We start from the raw sequence: 26,066 nt of genomic DNA, 5'->3' as shown, positions 1-26,066 counted from the left end.
AATCAAATGTAGAAATACACAATTTAAACGAAGAACATGAAAAAATAAGACAAATTAAAAGCTCAATGAGATTGGATAAAACCTTAGGGTTTTAGTCCTTCAAAAATCTTAAGAATAATAAAACAAACAAAATTTCAAAATAAAACACATAACAGACAAACATTAAAAAAAATTAGTTTTTTTTTCATATGACAGAAAAATAAGATAGAAGAGGAAATTCAAACCAGAACCTAGCTCTAGATACTAGATGGTACAATCTTATATAGGAAAGAGTACGATCGTTTATGAATTTGAATCCTCAAGAGTCACAATAAAAATGAATCAGAGAAGAACGTGGAACAAGACAAGGATGGAGGATGCCACAATTTAGCAGATTGATAAATCAAGTGAAGATTCACCACAAAGATGTTTATCTTTGTTAAGAATGAGAGTTCTAATCCAAGAACCAAGAGAACCATCTCTCAAATAATGCAAATGCATATAATATGACTCAAAAATGTCTACATTAGTTATTGGTACCTCTATATATAGGCCCATAAGTTTAAGAAAACCTAAAAACCCTACAAAAAGGCTCGAATCCAAAAACATAAAAACATAAACTAATTTATAAAAGAAAGCCCAAAGCCTAAAAATATAGAAACATAACTAATGTCTAAAAGAAAACCCAAAGTCCAAAAACATAAACTAATTTTCCTAAAAATTATCCTTCAAATGTGCTCAAAGCCATGATCTTCATATCCTTTAAATTTCTAATTGCTTCCAATCTCTTGCTCCTTGCCCTTATCATAGGTCCTTTGAATTGTAAAGGTTCATCTTCAAGTTCTTCTTGTATGAATCTAGGGATAGTCCTCTATCACTTATTTGCTTGATAAAGAAAAATATACAATAATTTATTAATAGAAATAGTAGGATGTTATTTGGTATCAAAGTTGGTCATATTGCTTAAATAAGACCTGAGGCAAAAGGTCCATAACGTCTTGTGTTGTGTGCTTTGTGGAATTAATTGTTAGGATATGCTTTGACTATTTGAAGATTTAATTTTACTATTATTTTTATTATTATTATTAAAAGTTACTTTATATATCAATGGATTCGTGAAGTGGAGAAGATCTTTAAAGTAATAAAGAGTCTTGAAGACCTTTATATATATATATATATATATATATATATATATATATATTGAAAGATAAGATTGAGTTTTCCAAAGTGGCCACCTGATAAAGAAATAAAATTTTCCTTATCAAATGACTTTGACTAAGCATGCTGAGTTGAAATAAGTAGAGAATTTGTTGAATAATAATTTTATTTGACAAGTGTTTTACTTTAGGGATCATCAATATTGTTACACAAATAGAAAACTTTTTTGCCTTTACTTCGACGAGTATGTAGTAATCTTCATAGATGATATGGTCGTATACTTTTGATTTTATGAAAAACATGAAAAACACTTAGAGTTGTGCAAGAGAAAAAGTTGTATGTGACATTATCAAAATGTGAGTTTGGATGAAAGAAATATAGTTTTTAGGGCATGTGGTATCAAATGTAATCCTTCCCGAGTAGAGCTAATAATGAAATAATAAGATCCTAATATAACAACTAAAATTCAAATATTTGTGAGATTAGCTTGATAATATTGGAGATTCAACGAAGGATTCTAAAAAAATATGAACCTAAAATCAAACATCATCATGGAGGTAAAATTTGAAATTCAAAAAATACAATCTAACCAAATCTTTGATTGTCATAAGTTAGGGGGTTCTTCCTTTGTTGTGCATGCATTCCATGCTTCATTTGCAATGTTTTACTTGCCTTGAAATTAAGACACATTGGACAAGAATTTTAAATCCTAATCCAGCTTTCAGGCTTCTTTTACCTTGTGAACTTCTTGTTTGTTTCTTCTTAACTTATCCTTTTTCTTTATTTAACCAAAATTAAATACATGCAAATGTGCTTGTAAAAGATCCATCTAAACCTATTTACTAAGTACACATCTCTTACAAATATATACAAATTCCAAACAATACAAAATAAAGAAGAAAAATAAATATTTTTGTTGAGTAAGAAACACTTGTCTTACGTACTTATAATAATCCTTCAAGGAATAAGGTGTTCTTATTCATTTTCTTCATTAGCATTCATCCACTCATCATGTAAACTATGATAGTTCTTTTTGCATGCTCGAGATGATGACCTTGTTCTTGGTGAAGTTTGCTTGTGAATGTAGATTCAAGTTTGATAATTCTAGCCAAACAAAACTAAATTATCGTGTATTTAATTCTATTCCTTCTTATTTATTTATTTATTTTTTTGTGTTATTTGTTTTCTATTTTTCAGCGAACTTATTATGTTAATCTCACCAACTTAAGCAAAGTAGAATAAAATTTTATAATTTTTTTGCATTAAATATGTTGTTTTTTTCTTCAAACTATTTTTAAAAGTTGTGAATCATCCCAAATTAAACTACATGTATGTTTCGTCTATGCATTTTATGAATGTCATGTAAAACATTTCTCTGACAAACGATACGTGGAGTATTTATTATGTAACAAAATGTAGTTGCACACTAGATTATAATATAGCTTCCACGTACGATTTTTTGAAAAAAAAATATTTTACGTAACTTTCATAAAATGTAGATATAATTTAGTTTGATGACAAAATATAATTTTTAAAAATAATTAAAAATTAAAATCATATTTAGCACTAATATTTTTCATTTGCATTGTTGAGACTTTTAAAAACATTAAATAATTAATTAAAAAAAGTTATCGTGATTGGACTTTATTATTCAATTATTTATAGATCTATTTTGGTAATATGTTATTATTTAATAAGATATAAAAATAAAGTTTCAGATACGATGAAATATACCTAAGTTTTGTCGTTTGGTTTGGAGAAAATGTGAAAGATACGCTCAGATACTTTCATAAAGTAGTTGTATCCAGCTGGAAATCACCTACACTAGTCCATTATTATTAGAAGAAAAAGTTTTCGCATGAGTCAACGAACAATCGAAAATGGCACAGGTTAAAGTGCACCTATTTGTAAAAACTATATATATTTATATAACGCAACTCTGATAAAGAGAAAGAAATGGTGTTGATTGATGTTACGTAACTTACCCGAAGTCAGAAAAAAGTTTGATGCATATTGTAATTTACAAAAGCCATTTATTTGACACAAAATTTTAAGTCAACCTATTCCATCCTATGTTTTTTTTTGATTAAATTTACCTTTTTTAAAAAAATCAATCAAATTTATATTAGCAATTATTTTTCCAATCAGTCCAACTCAAACTATAACCACCGTTTTGAGTTTAAATGCGGTATTTATATAATTTTATTATATAAAATTATTATTCTCTATTTTATTATTGTTGTAGATTAATATTAATTAGTATCAATTATATAACATATATTATTAATGAACTTGTTAGTATCAAATTTAGAGATCATTGGTCTCTATTATTAAGAATATAAATTGATATCTCATTAATAATCAGTTATCAAGACATAAAAATAAAATTAATAGAGACATGTTTTATTTTGAACATTCAATCTTATTACCTTACCAAAAATAGAATAATATCATCTCACAAAGAGTTCTAAGATGAGAAAGATGAATGAGTTGATTTTGTTTGAAAAATCAAGTTACACTCTTCCGTCTACATTATTCTTGATTACTAATATTTTGAATACCGAAAACTTCTCTTAATATTTTGAGAATAATTTATTATATGTTGGAGTTTAGAGTTTGATACTTTTTATAAGTACCAGTTTATAACCAATTATATTTAAATAAACGGTTATTTAAATCATAAAAATATAAATATAATTATTTTAATTTAAAATAATGGTCAAATTGTAAAAAGAATAGTTAAAAAGAAGAGTATCAGTACATACCAAAATACTCCTTTTAATAAGTACTAGCGTAAACATAGGTGTTATTGCATGTGCGTATGTATTTTTTAAATATGCGTGATATTATATTAGTAGATGATAATATTGTAGTGTTATTAAGTTAATATATAAACAAAAATGATATTTATTAAAAATAAAGTGAAATATATCATAACAGATAAAATAATAAGCATTGATAAATAAAGAAGAAAAGTAGAAGCATAGACAGTCGATTTGATAAAAAGGTTTCAATTTTTTAAAATTTAATAAATTATTATATTTAAAGGGTAAAATTGATATTTTGAAATATTGTTGATTAAATTATATTAATAAGTGTAAAACTAATAGATATTCTCGTTAAACATATACCACAAATTGCAATTGTTTTTATAAAATGTTTTATAGTCAGTTAAAATAATGTATTAAATAATATATTGTTATATTATTTGGTATATAAAAATTAGTCAACTTTCTTTACCCAGTCTCTCATCCTTTTGTTACCCTGTGAATTTTTTCAGCAATTTTACTTTGGACAAAATTTATATATACAGTTCCTTGAGTATTTTAGTGTTACTTTTTATGAGTTTCATTGATGTTACATGTTAATATTTAATATAATCTTTTATTGCACATTATTGAGATAAAATCATAATTTTTATTGAAACAGAAAACCTGCATATTTTTTTTGTCTTTTTATTTTTCCATTAGAATAGATCTGCCACTGTCCAGTTCCAGTCCCAGTGATAATTTGTAAAAAACAGTAAAAGCAGAAAAGATGGGACTCAAAAAGTTTAGAAAAAGAAAAAGGTTTCAATAATAGTGCGATGATGATGGCTTTGGGACTACATTTATAACCAGTGTTGAAGTATATATATAGATAATTTTCCATATTCATAATAATAAATATCTTGAAATTGTATATAAGAATAAGATATGTTCTTATAAAATCATATCATTGTATTACGAAAGCTTATTCATCAACAGATTTCACATCACATAACATTTATTATACTAACCAAAATCAGCAATATTCAAGTAAAACAGTTGATGGAATGATCAATTCAATCTAATACAGATATTTAAGACATTGAAAACAAACTTTTTAAACTTTGAGACAATTAAAACAAACAAAGATAATATGAATTAGAGAATATTTTTCTTTTAGCCATAAAAATAAAAGCAGTATACTACTTTCCTCCCCTATCCTCGCTGATGATGAAGATATTTATGCATATTTTTCATCAGAATGAGCATAAAAATTGAAAAGTGCTCTGCACAAAAGGAAAGGACTTTGAACTTTTCTTATTTTCAAAAAAGTTATATTCTATGCATCATTACATACTAAGAATGCAGCTTTATGAAGAAGACGAGAAGTTGCAACCACTTGGTGTGTTTTTATGCATTTGGAAAGCCTCTGAAACTCTCCAACTATGGATACTAATTCAAGAAACTGGAGATGGTCAAGAATTGTCCAATTTCTCGTAGCTTCTGCTCTTCTTTTTGTCCAAAACTCTGTGCCCACTTCTGCAGAGGCAAGCTCTGTGAGTGCAACTTAAGTTTCTACTTCTACTTTAGTGTATATCTGTCATTGAACACAATCAATTATTAAATAAATCATTGAACTTCTAGGTGCACATTGTATACATGGGAGATAAGATATATCAAAATCCGCAACTTACTAAAAAGTATCACCACAAAATGTTATCATCACTTCTAGGAAGGTATGGTTTATGTCCTTCACATACTCATTTTTCCATATAAGAATCAAGAAATAAAGTAACTGCAAATGTTTTGTTTTTGTTCTGAAGCAAAGAAGCTGCAAAGAATTCAATTCTTTACAGCTACAAGCATGGTTTTTCAGGGTTTGCAGCAAGATTGACAAAACATGAAGCAGAAGCAATAGCAAGTATGATGATTGTTGTTTAACCCATCTCAGAACCTTTTAAAAGTTATATAATTTATAACATGTAATGCAGAGTTTCCTGGGGTAGTTTCTGTCATTCCAAATGGCATTCACAAACTCCACACAACCAGGAGCTGGGACTTTATTGGGATCCATCATTCTACTTCTGAGACCGCTTTGTCTAACACCAACTTAGGTGAAGGAGCCATCATAGGTGTAATAGACACAGGTACTACTAGTAACAATAAAATTGAGAATCCAGATTGTCTGCAGGGGTTTTTTGGTGTTGTTTTTCATCCGTGTATTTTGAAACACATCAGAGAGACAATACATAAAACTCAGCAGAAAACTAAGCAGAGAATCTAAATTCTAAAATTAACTCCTGACACCAATAACTAACGAGGGCTTGCCATGTAGCTATGTAACCAATGAGAATTGTGGTTTCTTGAAGGAATTTGGCCAGAGTCAGCAAGTTTCAATGATAAAGCAATGGGAGAAATCCCATCAAGGTGGAAAGGAGTTTGTGAAGTGGGAGAGCAGTTCAACTCCACCAACTGTAACAAGAAGATAATAGGTGCAAGATGGTTTCTGAAAGGAATAACTGATGAGACTAAGAAGCTTCTTCAAGGAAACAACACCAATGAATATCTCTCAGCAAGAGATGCAATTGGTCATGGCACTCACACAGCTTCCACAGCAGCTGGTTACTTTGTAGGAAATGCAAGCTTCAGAGGACTGGCTTCTGGTATAGCCAGAGGAGGAGCACCTTTGGCTCACTTAGCTATCTACAAAGCTTGCTGGGACTTTCCAATTGGAGAGTGCACTGATGCTGATATTTTGAAAGCTTTTGATAAGGCTATTCATGATGGTGTTGATGTTTTAACTGTTTCTCTTGGCCTTTCCATTCCCTTGTTCTCCTATGTTGATCAACGTGATGTAATAGCAATTGGTTCTTTTCACGCTACTGCTAAGGGAATCACAGTCGTTTGTTCTGCTGGAAATTCTGGTCCTCTCTCACAAACCATTACAAATACTGCACCATGGATCATCACAGTTGGAGCAACCACCATAGATAGGGCCTTTCCAGCTGCCATCACTCTTGGAAATAACCGCACTCTCTGGGTATGCTACAACTATTTTCAAATCAAATTTCTGAATAATTATGCTCACTTCACTTCACACTTCATACGTGGTTTCAACCTGTGATTGTTTCTATACAGGGACAGTCCATTGATACTGGAAAACATGGTGTGGAATCTGTTGGGCTCACATATTCTGAACGTATTGCTCTAGACTCACCAGATAATTTGGCGTGAGAACTCCCTTCAGTTTCACTATGTTTTGTGCATTGCATTCTTGTAAATTTTGTATTTACTGCGTTGTATGTTTCTTTCAAGCAAGGATTGCCAATCTGGAAGTCTAAATGCAACTATGGCAGCAGGAAAAATTGTTCTGTGCTTTGGCGTATCAGATCAACAGGACATTGTTTCTGCATCAGTTACAGTGAAGGAAGCTGGAGGAGTTGGACTAGTATATGCACAATATCATGAAGATGGACTCAATCAGTGTGGTTTGTTTCCATGTATCAAGGTAGATTATGAAACGGGGACACAAATATTAACCTATATTAGAAGATCAAGGTTAGCTAATATATAACATTGGCTTCTTCTTCTGAATGTTAATTTATTTTAAAATTAACTTTATGGTTATCTGAAAGGTTTCCAACAGCAAGCCTGAGTTTTCCCAAGACTGTTATTGGAAAATGGACATCACCGAGAGTTGCGTCTTTCTCGTCTAGAGGACCCAGTAGCTTGTCTCCGACTGTGCTAAAGGTATACCTCCACCTCATACTTACATATGCATCACTTGTTTTTATCCAAACCAGATTTTTTTTTTTTTCTGAAACTCTGAGACAAGTAATTGAATGTAGTTTATAACAAAAGTAAAATTATTTTGAGTGTGAACGCAAAGGAACTAAAAAAAGTCTATATAGTGTTGGGTTGTACTCCTAACTATATGGCTCTAAGAAGTTCAAATTAACCAAATTCATTTTGTTTCATATAGCTTCAGTGGAGAAGGCCTTCTAGGTTAAGAAAACGTGTTGATTTTTGTAGCCTTAGAAATAGAAAAAATAAGTTCCTGCTTTGATTATGATCACATCGAGTTAAAATTTTGACAACATATTATAGTATATAATTTTTTATTTTGATCGTTGAGATCGTAAATCTAATATTTTTGATTAGTGAATCTCATTATTGTTGTATTTTAATTTTAATTTTTGTTTTTCAAATTTGAAAATATTATTATTTTAATATATTGACGGATAGACATTTATTTGTATTTTGATTTGACCTTTTTATATTTATATTTTATCATAGTAGAACTTGATTAACAACTTGAGCTATTGGTTTTTTAATGTTTTTTTCACATTAAAAATTAAAAATATTAGTGTGCCATTTTGTATTATTGTTGGTCCTCACATAATTTTGAAAATTTGGGCAAATTAATTTTCTCTTGCATAATATTTTTTGTTATCATGTTGTTGTTTCTTTCTAAATTGTGTTGAGCAACTTGTCATATAAACAAATAGGTTTAATTACTTGGATGATACCCATTTTAGTATAGATGTGTCAATTTGATACCCGCTTTTAAAAAAAGTGTTAATTGCATCCCAACTTTTGAAAAAATGCTTCAATTAGGTCCCTTTTAGACGGAGATGACTAACTTCGTTAACAGCGTGCCACCACTACAAGAAAATCGTGTATTACAGACATCCATATCTGTCAGTAAGAACCCATATCCGTTGGTAATTGCTAATTTTTGACGGTAAAAAATTTGTCGGTAACAGACTTGTCTGTAACCATTACCGGCGGAGGAAGGATCCGTCGATAATGTCGTTAGTAAATATTCATCAGACTGCAAAGTCTGTTCTGCATGTTTGCTAAAACCACACATAATTAACCAGACATGCAAATCACAGACATTCAGAAACAGAACTGCCAATTATAACATCTAATCCATTCTAAACAAATACATATCTAGTTCAACTCCAACATTAATGTAAACATATATGACGACATTAATTAAATATAGTGAAAGCATAAAATGTTTACTACTCAATCAAAGTAAAAACTAGTCTTTAATAATATTATAAGCAGTCATCCGAATCACATAAGTGAAAACATCAAGTGTTTATTATCAATCAAACTAAAAAACTCAATCAAACTAAAAACTATAGTCCTGAGTAACTCTGACATCCGGTCCTAATAGTCTATGTAGTCATCCGAATCAGAGTTCTCAGGAACTAGTGCAGGCTGGACTGTGATGGGCTAGATTGTGCTGGGCTGGACTGTGCTAGGTTGGACTGCTTCAGGCCGATGTTAGGATAATGTTAGGTTGGATTAAGGTTGTTGAAGGGCACGGTGGTCAGGAGGCAACAATGTTAAGACCAGATTGTGTAAGTTTTGAAATTGACCTTTTAATTCCTCATAAGCCTAATCACGGGCTTCTAGTCTTTGTCTGAGGTACGTAACGTCCTCAACACTGGAAGAGGAAGAAGATGGTTGGTGCCTGAGGCTACCGCTTGCACCTGAGTTTACAGCAAGTTGGCCTGCCCCATATACTCTTCCTTTATTCTTTCCACCAACAACCTCAACCCAACACCGAGTCCTAATTGTGTCTTCCGTTGTAGGATCATCATTAGGATCTGATGGACCAACACAAGAGCCTTGCTTAGATCTGACCTGTGAAAGTCTATTTTAAAATTCTTCCTATTAAGTAAACAAGAATGTATTAGTGAAATAGGGTCAACGATATACTTTTATGGGAAAGAAAAGAAAGTGTTGCTTACATGGGTCCTCCGAGATCTTTCATCAACATACTCGCTGGATCCTTTACGGATATGGGTTTGTTGTGCACATGTCGTCCAAGCTCCTGTGCCTGTAAAACAAAATATGGTGTTACTTTTTAAGCAAAAATTATTAAAATTCTAAGTGATGAATTACTTAAGAGAGAAGTTTATTACCATACGAATGGCATGCTCATGAGTAGTAATGGAATCGCTTGTGTGTAGGCTCTCACCCTTGGGGAAGCTCTGTTCCTTTGGGCTGTAACACATTTATTGCGATAGGTTGGAGAATTCCAATGTGTCAGCAATTGATTCCACACATCATCCCCAAGCCAATAACGTCGTTGTCCTGCAATCCTAGCCTCTCTAAACATCTCTAAGAGCCTATGTGAAGCTTTAGAGTTAAAATTTGTGTGAATTTGAGCTTCATACTTAAGTATCCACTGAACCTTCCTTTGCGACAACGAATCAAGTACAAATCATCAATTTCTTTGCACTATTAACATACACAGTTATTAAATTTTTAAAAAGATTGATGATATGTTTACCTTAAAATGTTGCCAAAATACATCTCTATCTGTTGGAGGTATTGCTCCCCATGTCGGCCAAGCAGTCAAATATTATTGCTTAATAGACCTTGTGATGGCCTGGGAAGAAACTCTAGAAGGATAAAACTTGCACATGATTTAAGAAAATTAATGCACAAAAGGGCAAGGTAAAATAAGTCATGTAAAAGAAAATGGTTTTTAAGATGGGAGAAGTTATTATGACCCTTTCCCATAAGGTTCAATCATGGGTCGTTCATTGGGAGGAGGGTCAACAACAACAACATCTGCATTAGTGGGACCAGAAGAGGCAAGATTGCTAGGTGAAGGGACTGATGACGGAGAAGGTATAGCAGCAGCAACAACAGAGGGTGAGGAAGAAGGTTGTGATATCACAACAAGGGGTGGCATGGGCACCATCACAAGAGGTGGTATGGGTACCACAGGAGGGCGTGGTGTGGGTACCAAAGGAGGGTGTGGTATGGGTACCATAAGAGGAGGTGGTGCGGGTACCATAACAACAGGTGGTGTGGGTACCATTACAGGAAGTGGTGTGGGTACCATAATAGGAGGTAGTGTGGCATATACAATAGGAATAGATGGGGAAGGTAATGGTGTGGGTGCAACACCTAGAGAGGTTGACTGTAAGGCTACACTATGTGTGTCAGCAAGAGTGGATGGAGTGGATGTGGATTGTCTTGCAGGAGGAACTTTTATCAGGTAGCGTGGCCTTTTTGGTGCCCTTTTTTGCTTTAGGTTTTGCTACTTCTTTCCCCCTACCAAGATTAGGTGGACCCCCGGATGACATTGTGCACTATTAGAATAAATAAACGATGAATATTAATGTCAAATGATACGTACAAATATTAAAAAGTAAAAGGTCATATTACAACTACACAACAACAATGACACATAATACAAATTATAAATATTAAAAATTAATCATCATCACTATCATCGTTCATGACTTCATAATTCTCATCATCATCGTTGTCTTCTTCTTCTTCTTCTGCTTAAAACACCAATCCCCTATTCCCCCCGGTAAAACAAAGTCGTCTGGCTTTGATACCAGTTGCAACAAGGGCGACAACAGTTTATATAATTAAACATTAAGAAGCGTGGGGAAACTATATAAACATTTAATATTGATAAATAAAATGGAATTTTAGAAGAAATTAACACTTACAAATATATTTCGAGCTTTTTTCTTTTCAAATTCGAAAGCTAGTACAGGAAGGAGTCTTAGATAAAAAGAGAGAGAAAGATCAAGAGGAAAGGTTTCAGAAAATCCAGTCTGCCTCCTTTAATTTCTTTGAAGGTATTTATAGGAGACTGATTTCAAATTACATTTCAATCAAGAATATCGGAATTCAAATTACATTTCATTTTGAATTTCTTGTCAAGGAGCATCTTCTTTTCTTTGTGGTGTCTTTTTTTCTTTTTTGTAGAGCATCTTCTTTTGTCGAGCATCTTTTAGTGGAGTCTTTTTCTTTCGTCACCTCAATTTGATTGATTGACGCGGAGAATCTTTTCATAATGGCGAGTAGGTATAGCTTTATCCTCGACAGATGCTTTCCAGATATTGCTAGCTGTCCAATCCATTTTCCTTTTGTTATTTCCATTGTTTCAGGGAATTCATTCGGATCGATTCATGAGAGATCTATTCTGTAACCATCATCCTCATTTTCAAAATATGGATGATTGTCAACTTCATCTTCTTCTTCTGAGGAATCCAACGACGATAGAGCCTGCAATAATTTAGCTTTTATGTCGGCTTTGGATTTTCCTTTTAGTTTCAAGCGGAGTCCTGACAGAGCTTCACTCTTCTTTTGAGGAGTAGCTAGGTTAAGGGATTTATTCTTCCATGTTTGAAACTTCTCTTCAAGATATTGGACTTGAAACTTCTTTCACAAAAAACCTTCATTTTGAGACATAAAGTTTTTGGGAAAGGAGTGGGCTTATGCTGATGTAATTCATAGATGTGCTGGCATATCCAACTTACACTCCTTTCAGCATAAAAATTTAAGAGTTTTTCGTGAACTGGCATTTGAAGAGTGGCTTTCTGAATTCTTCATAAGACTTTACGACTACTGAAGGAAAGATAGACTTTGTGTATGTTAAGACGATTATTGGTATTGCACGAGGATTCCAATCCCCTTCTTTCATTTTTACATCAAGAATTCTGTTATAATTGGTGTCATAGAAACTTTTAAGAGATATTGAATAATTAAGGTACTTATTTATATATATATATTGGACCTTCATGTAAATTTGTTTCGAAAATCGCTAAGATTTGATCACTTAATTGTTTTGGTCGATTATCTCTTAGTATTGCAAAAATTGGGGTATCAATTCCATTTCTAAATAGTAAGAAAACCCTAGAAAAAGGAAATACTTCTGCTCAAAGTGAAAAAAGAATCCTTCCCAATACCCTAACCACCACTGAAAATAGATTTAAGATATTAGGATCCCTGCCTAATACCAGCAGTATTGAGTCCCCCATGAATTTTTTAATAAAAGAATCATGTTCTACAGTAATAACCCTCGAAAAGGAATGGGAAGATTTGGATCCAACTGTGATAATCAATCACGTGGCTCCTACATGGGGATGGATCCCGAAAGAAAATGTGAAGAAAACAAAGAAATTTTATCAAATGATCATTATCGACACCGTATCTACTGAAATTTATCGCGAAGTAAATAAAAATGATCCTTCAAAGACTATTTACTCTAAATTGAAAATTAATCGAGTTCTGTCCTACAAAGATTGGATCAAAGCCCATTAACCGAAAAAAGATTTTCAAGGGTGTTTGATCCTCCAGCATATAATTACTTTGATTACCAGAACACTTGGTATCGCATCATGTGTGATCCGAACCCTATGCATTCATGGTATATCAGTTTTAAAATCCCCTAAATGAAGAAATACCGGCATGGTTCCAGGAATGGTTTTGTTAGGCCGGGCCCACAAAGTCTATCTTTCCTCCGGTAGTCGTAAAAGTTTATGAAGAATTCAAAAAGCCACTCCTCAAATGCCAGTTCACGAAAAAGTCTTAAATTTTTGTGCCAAAAGGAGTTTAAGTTGGCTATGCCAGCACATCTATGAATTACATCAGCACAAGCCCACTCCTTTCCCAAAAATTTTATGTCTCAAAATGAAGGTTTTTTGGTGGAAGAAGTCCCAAGTCCAATATCTTGAAGAGAAGTTTCAAACATGGAAGAATAAATCCCTTAACCTAGCTACTCCTCAGAAGAAGAGCGAAGCTTTGTAAGGACTCCGCTTGAAACTAAAAGGAAAATCCAAAGCTGACATAAAAGCCACATTATTGCAGGCTCTATCGTCGTTGGATTCCTCAGAAGAAGATGAAGTTGACGATCATCCATATTTTGAAAATGAGAATGATTGTTACGGAATATATCTCTCATGAATCGATCCAAATGAATTTCCCGAAATAATGGAAATAACAAAAGGAAAATGGATTGGACAACTATGCAATATCCGGAAAGCATCCGCCGAGGATAAAGCTATAGCTACTCACCATTATGAAAAGATTCTCCGCGTCAATCAATCAAATTGAGGTGACGAAAGAAAAAGTCTCCACTAAAAGATGCTATACGAAAAAGAAGAAAAGACACCACAAAGAAAAGAAGATGCTCTCTGACAAGAAATTCAAAATGAGATGTAATTTGAATTCTGATTTTCTTGATTGAAATGTAATTTGAAATCCGTCTCCTATAAATACCTTTAAAGAAATTGAAGGAGGCAGACTGGAATTTCTGAAACCTTCCCTTTTGATCTTTCTCTCTCTTTTCATCTAAGACTCCTTCCTGTACTGGCTTTCGAATTTGAAAAGAAAAAAAGCTCGCAATATATTTGTAAGTGCTAATTTCTTCTAAAATTCCATTTTATTTTAGCAATATTAAATAATATTAAATGTTTATAGAATTTCTCCACACTTTTTAATGTTTAATTATATGAAATGTTGCCGCCCTTGTTGCAACTGGTATCAGAGCCAGACGACTCTATTTTATGGGGGAATAAGGAAATAAGGGATTGATGTTTTAAGTGTTTATATTTTTCATTACTAGATTATACTTCTACTATTTTATCGATTCTGCACGAAAGAAGGATAATACCTTAAAACATTTATAAGAAGAAAATAGCGTTGGTCAGCCCGAAAGGTGTTCCCGGTTAGTAAGTCCATAGGTGTTGGCTATCAAAACCATTGGTAACCAAATGTGGTCCCATTATTCTCATCTTAGAGATGTATAGGTTATTAAAAATGCTTTCAAAAGGGAAAGAGAAAATGGAAGAAAGAGAGTCTAGTAATGAAGAAAATTCTCACATAATTCACCATGAACTTAGAATCTCGGAAATAGAATCGAGGCTCAATAAATGGTCTATACCAAAACTGGAAATATCTTCTATGTATAAAACCAAACTAATGGATTTCTTTAAAGGAGAATATATAATAAAAACTGTTGAAAAAGAAATAGACATCAAGAACATTCTAGAGTTCATTCCCTTAATTTCAAGGCAATTAATTACGGAACATATAAAAGAATATAAATATCTTCATATAGGCTGAATCCAAATAGCAATAAAAGCTCTATTTAGAAATGGAATTGATACCCCAACTTTTGCAATACTAAAAGATAATCGACCAAAACAATTAAGTGACCAAATCTTAGCGATTTTCGAAACAAATTTACATGAAGGTCCAGTATATATAAATAAGTACCCTAATTATTCAATATCTCTTAAAAGTTTCCATGACACCAATTATAACATAATTCTTGATGTAAAATTGAAAGAAGGGGATTGGAATCCTCATGCAATACCAATAATCATAATATATCGATTGTATTATAAAGTTATGAAAACCCAATTGGCCCCTGGAGCTTTGTTAATGTCTCCAAAAGACGAAACAACTCTCCTTTTAGTAAATCCAGAAAAGGTAAATGCTTTTGTTCCACGAACTCTAAATCACCAAGAAATAACTAGCGGGTTAAAATGGAGATTAGAAGAAATACAAAGTGTGTTTCTCCCTTTTGAAGAAGTAAAATTCCCGAATATAGAAAGTAAAGAAGTAATAGCATCACCTTTTAAAATGATAAATGGGAAACGAGAAATACAAATAAAAGACATTCAAAATATATACTCAACTAAATTATACAAACCCTAAAACTAATAATAGCAGATTTTACGGGAATATTAAAAGGATGGTGGGATAATTACTTAACAAGTGAAAATAAAAGCTATATAGCCACCTGTGTAAAAACGGAAGATGGCCAACAAATTCCGGTAATGGTTGAAACATTAGTAATTGCAATAATACATCATTTTGTGGGAGATTCAAAACTTTTTAACGAACGAACAACCAGGTTATAACATAACCTGAGGTGTCCCACTTTAGGAGATTTTAGATGGTATGCTGATAACTTTATGGCAATGGTATTATCGAGGGAAGATTGTAAAGAAGATTTTTGGAAAGAACGTTTTTGTTGCGGGACACTTAGTCTTTGCAAATAAAGTAAAAGAAAATTTGCAAATAGAATACCCTGATTTAACTCTGAAAGAAATAAGATATGGAAGAATAATATGTGTAGTAAAGAATACATCTGTAACCCTATGTAATAACACGAAAATAGAAAATAAAATAAAAAGAGTCAAGATTAAGGAATAAAAGAATTAGGTGAATTTTGTTCACAATACGGTTACAAAAAACAACAACCTCCTTCTTCTGAGAGAAGAAAAGCTATTCAAAAGAAAAGAATATCAACCCCAAGAAATTTTAGTCATAGACAATTCAAAAGAAAAAATTGGAGGGGAATAAAAGAATCAACCCCGTTAAAAGAAAAAGGGTAAAATAGTTTGTTTTAAATGTGGGAAACTAGGACATATGAAGAAGGATTGTCGAGTAAAAGAAAATATAAATGCACTTGATATGAGTGAAGAACTTAAAGAACAGATATCAAAAGTTTTATTAACTTCTTCTGAAGATGAATCCGACTCTAGTCAGGAAGACGAAATCTTTTATACAAATGATGAAAACAACATGCCGATGTGTGAGGGTAGCGAAAATTGCGATTGTACAGAATGTATTTTTCAGATTAATGTAATAAAAGCTGAAACAAAATTAGCCTTAGAAACAAAATAAAAGATTTAATTTTAAAAGAATCTTCAGAAGAAATAATAGAAAAAAATCCCGGATCTTCACGACTTTTTAAGGGTTATGATTTTCCAAAAATATTAAAACAAGCAGAAATAACTCATATAAAAAACCTAATTTAAATGATTTATGTAAAGAAGTAAAAATCTTAAAAGAAGAAATTAGGTGGATAAAAGAAGAATTAAAAATGTTAAAAGACGTAGGAGAGAGTGAAGAATCAGATAAGGACGACAATCTTGAACAGCAAATAAGTCAAATAAAAACTTTTCAGCAAAATGGCAAATAAAAATTTCTTTAAAAATAGGAAATGCGTTTCATAAACAATATACAACATTAGTAGATTCGGGAGCTGATTTAAACTGTATTAGAGAAGGTTTAGTTCCTACGCAATACTATGAAAAAACTCTCCAAAAGTTGTTCACCGCTAATGATTCAAATCTTAAGGTAGAATATAAACTAACTAATGCAAGTATTTGTAACAAAGGAAAATGTTATAAAAATAATTTTATTCTAACCAAAGACATTTAAGAAGAAATAATTTTAGAACCCCTTTTTAACCCAAATTTATCCATTCACGATATCAGAAGAAGGAATAAAAACAAATAATAATTTATTTGAATTTATTAAACCTATAAAATTTAAAGAAATAAAAAATATAAAAGAATTGGAAGAAGAAAATTTTCTAAGCATTATAAAAAATAGAAAAGATCAAATAAAATTGATACAAAAAAAATAGATTATGAATGAATAGAAAATGAGATAATTAAAAATAAAAATAAAATACTAGAAATAGAAAATGACTTTAAAAAAGAAATATGTGCCGACGTACCAACAACTTTTTGGCATCGAAATAGTTTTGAAGTAGACCTACCTTATGAAAAAAAAAAATTAATGATAAAATGATCCCAACAAAAGCAAAACTTGTACAAATAAATCAACAAACCCGCGAACACTGTTGAAAAGAAATAAATCAATTTATTGAAAAGGGTTTAATTAGAAAAAGCAAATCACCTTGGAGTTGGAGTTGTGCTGCTTTTTATGTAAATAATGCAAATGAACGAGAAAGAGGGGAACCCCGAATGGTAATTAATTACAAACCCTTAAGTAATGTTTTAAAATGGATAAGATACCCATTACCAGAAAAGCAAGAATTAATAAAAAGATTATGAATTAATAAAAAGATTATATAAGGCAATAATTTTCTCTAAATTTAATATCAAATCAGGATAGTATCAAATAAAATTGAAAGAACACGATAAATATAAAACAGCGTTTATAATACCCTTTGGACAATGGAATGTTATGCCCATGGGACTAAAGAATGCCCCAGCAGAATCTCAAAATATCATGAATAATATTTTAAGTCCCTGTAATGAATTCACCGTGGTATATCTAAATGATGTACTAGTTTTCTCATAATCTTGGGACAAACATATAAAACATCTAAATACATTTAAAAGAATAATAAAACAAAATGGGTTAGTTTTAGAATGTTTAAACTATGTCTCTGAATTTATCCCTGAAAGAAGAATAATTGCAAAACCCCTTTATAATCGTTTAAGAAAGAACCCCCAGCCTTGGGAAAATGAACATTCTAAGGCAGTAATAAAAATAAAAGAATTAGTACAAAACCTTTCACCATCCCCACCAAGGTGATGCAATGTACAGACACATTCAATTTCAATTATTTGATGGGAATGTGACATTTCATCAACTTGATAGGGAATATCTTCTTCCATCTCATTTGACTCAACACGACCCCTAGGCTTAGTTTGTATTGCAACACACCAACCACGTTTGTTGATGTTTCGAAATGTTGGATATGGGACATAATAAACTTGTCTAACATTATTTGCTAGAATGAATGGATCAAATGGTTGGACATAATAAACAACTCCACAACTTATTCAAATCATCAACAAAGGCTCTAGATAAACATCTATCGATGCCTTTGGATTAGATGGACCTGATATTATACACGTCAAAAACATATAAGGCTTAGTCATACACATCTCAGGTGAAAGATTGTAAGGAGTAACAATCACAGGCCAACAAGAATAGAGTGATGACGATGCTTAGATGCACAGATTAAATCCATTTGAACATATACCAAGTCAAACGTTACGGGGATCACTAGCGAAGGAAGGATGCTTTCGATCAAAGTGCTTCCAAGCTTGTCCATCGGATGGATGACGTAGCATGCCTTGTATTTTTTTCTCATCATGCCATGTCATATGTTGTGTTGTTTGCATTGAAGCAAACATTCTATGTAGTCTTGGAATTATAGGCAAGTAGAACATGGACTTCAATGGAATTGGTTTTTTTTGCCTCTGGCCTCCATGGAGTGTGCGATATCGAGGGTGACCACAAAATTTGCATTGGAGCAAGGATACATCATTTTTTCCATTATCACTGTCATAGAAAAGCAAACAGTCGTTCATACAACAATCAATCTTCTTAGACTCCAATCCCAACTTTGAAACTAATCTCTTTGCTTCATAGTAATTGTTGGGCTAAGAATTATTTGGTGGTGTTAGATCTAAAATTTTTGCAATGTTGTCCAATACTTGGTTGGGAATGTTCCAGTTGGATTTGAAGGACAAAAGTCCAATGCATACTGACAATTTTGACTCTGTAACCCCTTCAAATACAGGTTCATTGGCCTCTGCTAATAAATTGTAAAATCACTGAGTGAAGTCATTTGGAGACTCTTCTAAATGACTATCGTCTGCTTCTTCAAATGAATCATGTTGGCCAAGAGCATTATTCAACATCTCTTGCATATACATAATGTGATTCATCTCAGAGGTATGATCCATCGTGCTTTGACTAGGAAAATGTATTTCATGTTCACCCGAATAAACAAAGGGTACTTCTTCACCGTGAAATGTCCAAATCCAGTAATCTGGCATGAATCCTTTTTTGTATAAATAAACTTTAACTTCCTCATCTTTCAAAATATGAGTGCCTTCGCACTTAACGCAGGGACATCTAATCCCTCCCTCAAGAGCATAATATTTATATTGTCGAGTAGTCTGAATAAACTGTTCAACTCCTATCACAAAAGTTTCCTTCAAGCCTTTCCTACCACTATAACAACTGTCATACACCCAACGACGGTGGCTGGAAACTTCGGCCATGTTCTGTGAGAAGGCAAACAACGACAGTGTTACTTTTGTGGTAGTCAAAGAACATGGGCCTTAAGTAATAAACTTATTACTACTTAAGTCCAACATGAAAGGAAACCTCTGATTACCAATTTCTATTTCGTATCTTACAAACCTTCAATGGTAAGATACGTTAGAAGATAAGAGTGACAAAGTGTAGTAGAAAAGAATGAGAAGAAATTGAGGAAAGAGGTTCGCCTATTACTCTGCTATAATTACTTTTTAAGTAGTGTACGCAAATTTAAATTCCTTTTCTATTCCTAACTTGTGTGTAGGATTAAACATTCAAAGCAATGTTTTAATGGCTGTATATAAGACTCAAAACATAAAATGGATCATTCATTCAATAATTTTGTTTTAAGACCAACCAACAAGGTAATTCCTCAAGGTACTTCCTCAAGGCCAGCAAAATAAATTAAGAAATGAGGAGTAGAATGCATCATTACTTCTATTACTGGTTTTGGCAGCCCTCAGAAAATAAATACTAGTGACTAAAGAAACCCAACTACCCTTAAGGAAACCCACTGCACCACTCTACCAATTAAACCAACCACACAACACATAAAGTGACTAAGAAGGAAACCACACAACAAAATTAATATTGATACAATGGTTAATTAAAGATGAGAAAGAAAGCAAGGTTGACCTCCTTGACTATGAACCAATAGTAGAACATCATCCTCAACCCAAAATACAAAGTGACTAAGGCATCAACTCATCACATTTTACAACTCCAAAAATCAGCCATGCATGCTTTACTAAAAATTATAATGCATGAATATAGGAAATGTAAAAATTGAGGGCAAGTGGAAAGAAATACCTCACAAAAATAAAACCCATTTAGGGCAATCCTTTGTAGCTATTGTCAATTTAGGTCCACAACCTCCTTGAGCCTTACCCTTTTCTCCCCTATCATAATTAAGATAAAATGATAAAGTTTTCAAATTTCCATTACAACATGAACCAAAGGCAAAGGCAGAAATTGAAATGAAGATAGCATATACAAACTTCAATGGAACAAAAGTTCATATATACTTAATTAGCTTGTCAACTATATTAATTTCTGCATTGGGGCCTATATAAGAAGCCACTAGAATGAGTATTAGTCTTAGTGTAGGAATATAGGTTGCTATTAACCAAAGCCTAAACATGAAAGGTAGGAAGAAGAAATATAATTCAAAGGCTGAAGTTAATTATAATTAGTTTTAGAAACTAAGCTACAAAAATCAAAGGCTGAAGTTAATTAGAATTAGTTTCATAACCTAACCAATCACTCTAAGTAATAAGAGGCTAAAACAACCGTGTTAAAGGATTTGGCAAGAGAATTAGGAATGCAACGAGGCTTAAGAAATAATAGATTGAAATTGAATTAGAACCTCACTTAAATAGATTTCACTGCACCAAGACAAGGAATGCAAGTAGCATGCTCAAATGCACTCTATAAAGCTTACACGAAAATTACTACAAAATTGGGAGTTATCACACCCCCAAACTTAGGCCTTTGCACTACTGGATAAATAACAAAGAAAAGGAAACAAAAACTAAGCCCAAGACTCAATAACAAATTTCATAAGCTATAAATGCTGCCATACAGATTATTGGTTCAATGTCCCGAGTTAAATCCCAATTTGCCTCAAAAACCACTCTTGATCAAACCAAGCCCATTTTATAAACTAGAATTGTGCAATTGGAAATTGTGCAAATTCCCATTCAGACCCAAACAAAGGAAAGCACAACAACATTTAATCACAACATCGGCCAAATCACAACTAAACAAATGAAAGCACAACACCAATTCATGACAACATCAAATAATCACAGTGGTATTTAATTGCAAATTCTCAGGGACAAATTGACACAAAAGTAAATGCATCATAACAGCATAGGATAAACTAAACATATAGTTGCCAACACTTCCTCCATAGTTAACATTATCAGTTCCACTAACCTCCGTCGATGGTGCAATCACCAATTTAGCAGCCTCCCTCGCGCCAAGATCTCTCCCAAAAACTGGCACTATGAAACAATGACCATCCCTCTCGCAGCCTCAATGTTCATCACACAAACAACAACACGAAATTAATAATAGAGGGATGAGATGGCGAAAAGAAGAGAATCAAACCCTACTCACCGGAAGTTTTTCCGTCAATGTCACGACAACGGAAAGATGGCAGCGGCGGTCGTCGAAGAGACACCCTCAGTAGCGGTTGCATGGAAACACCGTCCTTCCTCTCAAATCTCCAGCAGCAGACGACCCTTGTCGCGGTGGCAGCAGTGGATGCGAGTGAAAGGTGTTCGGCGGATGAGGGTTCAGGGTGAGTGTTGCGGGAAAACTGAAGTGGGGGAAATGAAATCAGAAATGTTTAAGTGTTTTGTCGAGGCCCTTACCAAAGGAATTACCGACGGCATAATCCATCGATGAGGGTTTAACACTTTTACCGACGGAATAATTGTCTCTTACCATTTATTGACAGATAACCGACAAATATGTCCATCGATAATTTAGACGACGATATCCGTTGATAAATCTGTCGGTATTTAACTATTTTCGGCAAAAATAGATCTATCGGTAATATTCCGTCGGAAATAAGTAATTTTCTTGTAGTGCACGTGTCAGTCTGTGTTTTTTTTTTAACTTTTTCAAATTTTTTATTATTATTTTGAAAAAAAAAATAAAAAGGCCACGTGTCAGGTCCCTGGTGTGAGACATGACATTGTCAGTGTCACGTGGCAATGCAATGCCACGTGTCAGTGTCACCATGAGATGTCATTGTGTTGATTTCAATTTAGTCCCCACATATGTTTCAATGATTCAATTTAGTCTCGAGATATGTCTCAATAATTCAATTTAGTCCATACTTATGTATCTCTGATTCAATTTTGACCCAATTTTTTATAAAATTAAAACTAATTAAGTATAAAATTTTTACAAAAATTAAGTATTTGATATTTATATTAAAATTTAGTGATAAAAATCATTTTACTAAATCATTTTTAATAAAAAACATATTAGTAAACATTCATACAAATAAAAATTTTGGTTTAAAATTAGTAAGAGACAATATTGTTGTATTTTGGAAAAAAAAAACAAAACATGAGTACGTAATAAAAAGTAATTAATAAAGTAATATGTAAAAATTTGTTTTTAATATAAAATATTAGTATAACATTTATACAAATAATAAATTTGGTATGAAGTTGGAGAGAAGCAATATAAATATCAGTATTTAATTTTGTAAAAATATTTATACTTAGTTATTTTTAATCTTATAGAAAATGGATTATAAAATATTTTAATTATTAAAAAAAATTGGGACAAAATTGAATCAGATAGACATAAGTAGAGACTAAATTGAATCAAAAAACATATACGGGAACTAAATTTGAAATCAACACAGTGATATCTGATAGTGACACTAACACGTGGCATTGCATTGCCACGTGTCACACCAAGAACTTGACACGTGGCATTTTTTTTCAATTTTTTTTAAAATTTAAAAAAAAAAAATCACAGAATGACACGTGGCATGCCGTTAACGGCGTTAGTTATCTCCTTCTGAAAGGACCTAATTGAAGCATCTTTTTAAAAATTGGGATGCAATTGACATTTTTTAAAAAATTAGTACCAGATTGACACATTGACACATCTCTACCAAAGTAGATACTATACTAATAATTAAACCAAACAAATATCTATTGCTCTTCATTTTTTGATTCCATGATGTGATGAGTAACCTTAACCTCGGGGATGATTGATGGTGGTAGCCGGACATAGCTGCTCCAGGTGTGGACATTTTGGCTGCGTTTCCTTCAAAGGGAAGTACAGAGAGCAATGGATTTGCATTCTTGTCCGGAACTTCAATGTCTTGTCCTCACGTGGCAGGAATAGTAGCTGTAATCAAATCCAAGTACCCAACATGGTCACCTGCAGCCATAAGATCAGCTTTGGTAACAACAGGTGAGTGAGTCCAAAATTAACACATCAAAATCACATCTCTACATACCCAAATAAATTTAGTAACTATTGCCCTAAAAAATGTAGCATACCAAAGTGGAACAGATGGAAACGTTATATCAGAAGAGGGTTCCACACTGAAGGAAGCAGACCCTTTTGATATTGGGGGTGGACACATGGATCCCAACAAAGCAATGGATCCAGGACTCATATACGACATAACCACACAGGATTATGTCCAATTCCTATGTTCCATGGGTCACAGTAGTGCAAGCATTCGAAAAGTAACCAAGACCAACACAAGTTGTAAGAAACAAAAACAGCAACCACTCAACCTCAACCTTCCTTCCATATCACTTCCAAACTTGAAGAACACTGCAACAGTAATGAGAAGAGTGAGAAATGTGGGAAACGTAACTGCTATCTACAAAGCTCTAGTGAAGGTTCCGTATGGCATAAAAGTGAGAGTTGAACCTCAAACTTTAAGTTTCAATTCAGATACACAAGTCCTTACCTTCAATGTCAGTGTCCTGTCAACTCAAAAGTTTCGTGGAGATTACAAATTTGGTAGCCTCACTTGGACTGATGGCAAGCATTTTGTGAGGACCCCGATTGTTGTCAGAACCAATGCAGTTTGAATCTTAAGTGTGTCGACCTCAAGAAATACACACTTCTTGTTTGGAGTAAACTAGACACACCACATTCTTACGTCACCACATGCACATGCATAGAATTCTAAGTCCCATTTTAAGATGGAAAATGTTTCTCCAGATTGCTACTTAATTACATTTATGTAGCTTTTAAATGAAATGGTTCTTCACACGATTTCAAACTACGAAGACCAAATGTCAGTAATAGAAAAGAAGAAAAAAAAAAGTTTAAATATGTTTGGTCTTTTGATCCTCAAAATACAATTTGCTTAAATTTTAAAAATAAATAAATATATTTCTCTTAAAGTTAATTTTCTTTTATGTATCAAATGGATGTTTTAAACTAAATACAAATTAGTGTATGGTCATATTGGTCTAATGAGTATTTTTAGACTCGTATAATATGTGCATCGACAAATTCATCTAATACCTAATGTTAGACTCGTCTAATCAGTATATGGACACACTCATGTAATATGTATTGTTATACTCATCTAATGTGTATGGACAAACTCGTCTAATGTGTATTGTAAGACATGTCTAATTAGAGAATGGATTTAGTTGTCTAATATCTATTAATAGACTCGTATAATGTGTATAAATAAACTCATCTAATGTATATTGTTAGACTCATTTAACTAGTGTATGGACAAACTCATCTAATGTGTGTTGCAAGACTTTTTTTAATCAGTGTATGGACGTACTCACCTAAGGTGCATTCTTAGACTCATCTAATTAGTGAATAAAATTACTTGTTTATGTTTTATGCATAAAATACTTAATTAGTACATGGATAGACTCATCTAATGTGTATTACTAAACTTGTCTAATTAGTGTATCAACAAACTCGTCTAATGTATATTACAAGATTCATCTAATTAGTGAATGAACATACTCATTTAATGTGTATTAATAGACTCATCAAATTAATGTATATTACAAGATTCATCTAATTAGTGAATGAACATACTCATTTAATGTGTATTAATAGACTTATCAAATTTATGTATGAAAAAGCTTGTCTAATGTATATTGTTAGACTCGTCTAATCAATATATGAATGCCTTGTCTAATATGTATTGTCAGACTGGTCTGATCATTTCATTGACAACTCATCTAATCAAAATATTCGTAAACTCGTCTAAATAATGTATTGAATGATGTATCAAATATCTTTTTGTTATACTATTCTAATTAGTGTATCTATAGTATTGTCTAATGTGTATTGTTTGACTCGTGCAATATATTTTGCTATAATTGTCTAATTAGTGTATGGAAAGTCTTGTATGATGTGTATGTCTAGATTTGTCTAATCAATGCATCGACAAACTCTTCTAATATGTATTGCTAGACTTGTTTCATAAGTATATGGACACACTTGTATAATGTGCATTGTTAGATTTGTTTGATCGGTGTATGTTGAGGCCCGTCTAATGTGTATTGCTAAACTCGTCTAATTAGTGTATGAACAGACTCGTCTAATACATATTGCAAGATTCATCTGATTAGTGAATGGACATACTCGTCTAATGTGTATTAATAGACTCGTCTAATCTATGTGTGAAAAAGCTTGTCTAATGTATATTGTTAGACTCATCAAATCAATATATCAATTACTTATCTAATGTGTATTTTTAGACTAGTCTAATCAATTTATCAACAAGTCATCTAATAAAAGTATTTGTAAACTCATATAATCAATGTATGCAATGACTCGTCTAATATCTTTTTGTTATAATCTTCTAATTAGTGTATCCATAGTCTCGTCTAATGTGCATTGTTAGACTCATGTAATAGTTTTTGCTATACTCGTCTAATAAGTATATGTAAACACTTGTTTGATGTGTATTCCTAGACTCATCTAATTAATGCATTGACACACTCTTCTAATATGTATTGCTAGACTTGTCTCATAAGTATATGGACA

The 26,066-nt window shown here is 32.4% G+C and overlaps 1 protein-coding gene across 1 annotated transcript; it reads left to right on the top strand.

The window, feature by feature from the left end:
- The first annotated feature begins 5,156 nt into the window (after nt 1–5,156).
- LOC114177829 (subtilisin-like protease SBT3.9) lies at nt 5,157–24,321 on the top strand. Its single transcript, XM_028063398.2, is given in 11 exon segments — nt 5,157–5,440; nt 5,529–5,620; nt 5,708–5,805; nt 5,876–6,031; nt 6,254–6,924; nt 7,023–7,114; nt 7,200–7,442; nt 7,520–7,634; nt 23,300–23,492; nt 23,577–24,115; nt 24,117–24,321. Coding segments are annotated over 11 exon segments (2,328 nt in total). The 5' UTR covers nt 5,157–5,329; the 3' UTR covers nt 24,135–24,321.
- The last annotated feature ends 1,745 nt before the right edge of the window (nt 24,322–26,066 follow it).

Source organism: Vigna unguiculata, chromosome 3, assembly GCF_037176805.1.
Source record: "Vigna unguiculata cultivar grain cowpea cultivar isolate G323 ecotype 2 chromosome 3, ASM3717680v1, whole genome shotgun sequence".
Taxonomy (NCBI): domain Eukaryota; kingdom Viridiplantae; phylum Streptophyta; class Magnoliopsida; order Fabales; family Fabaceae; genus Vigna; species Vigna unguiculata.
Note: the sequence above shows the minus strand (reverse complement) of the source record. Positions and strands in the feature narration are given on the sequence as shown.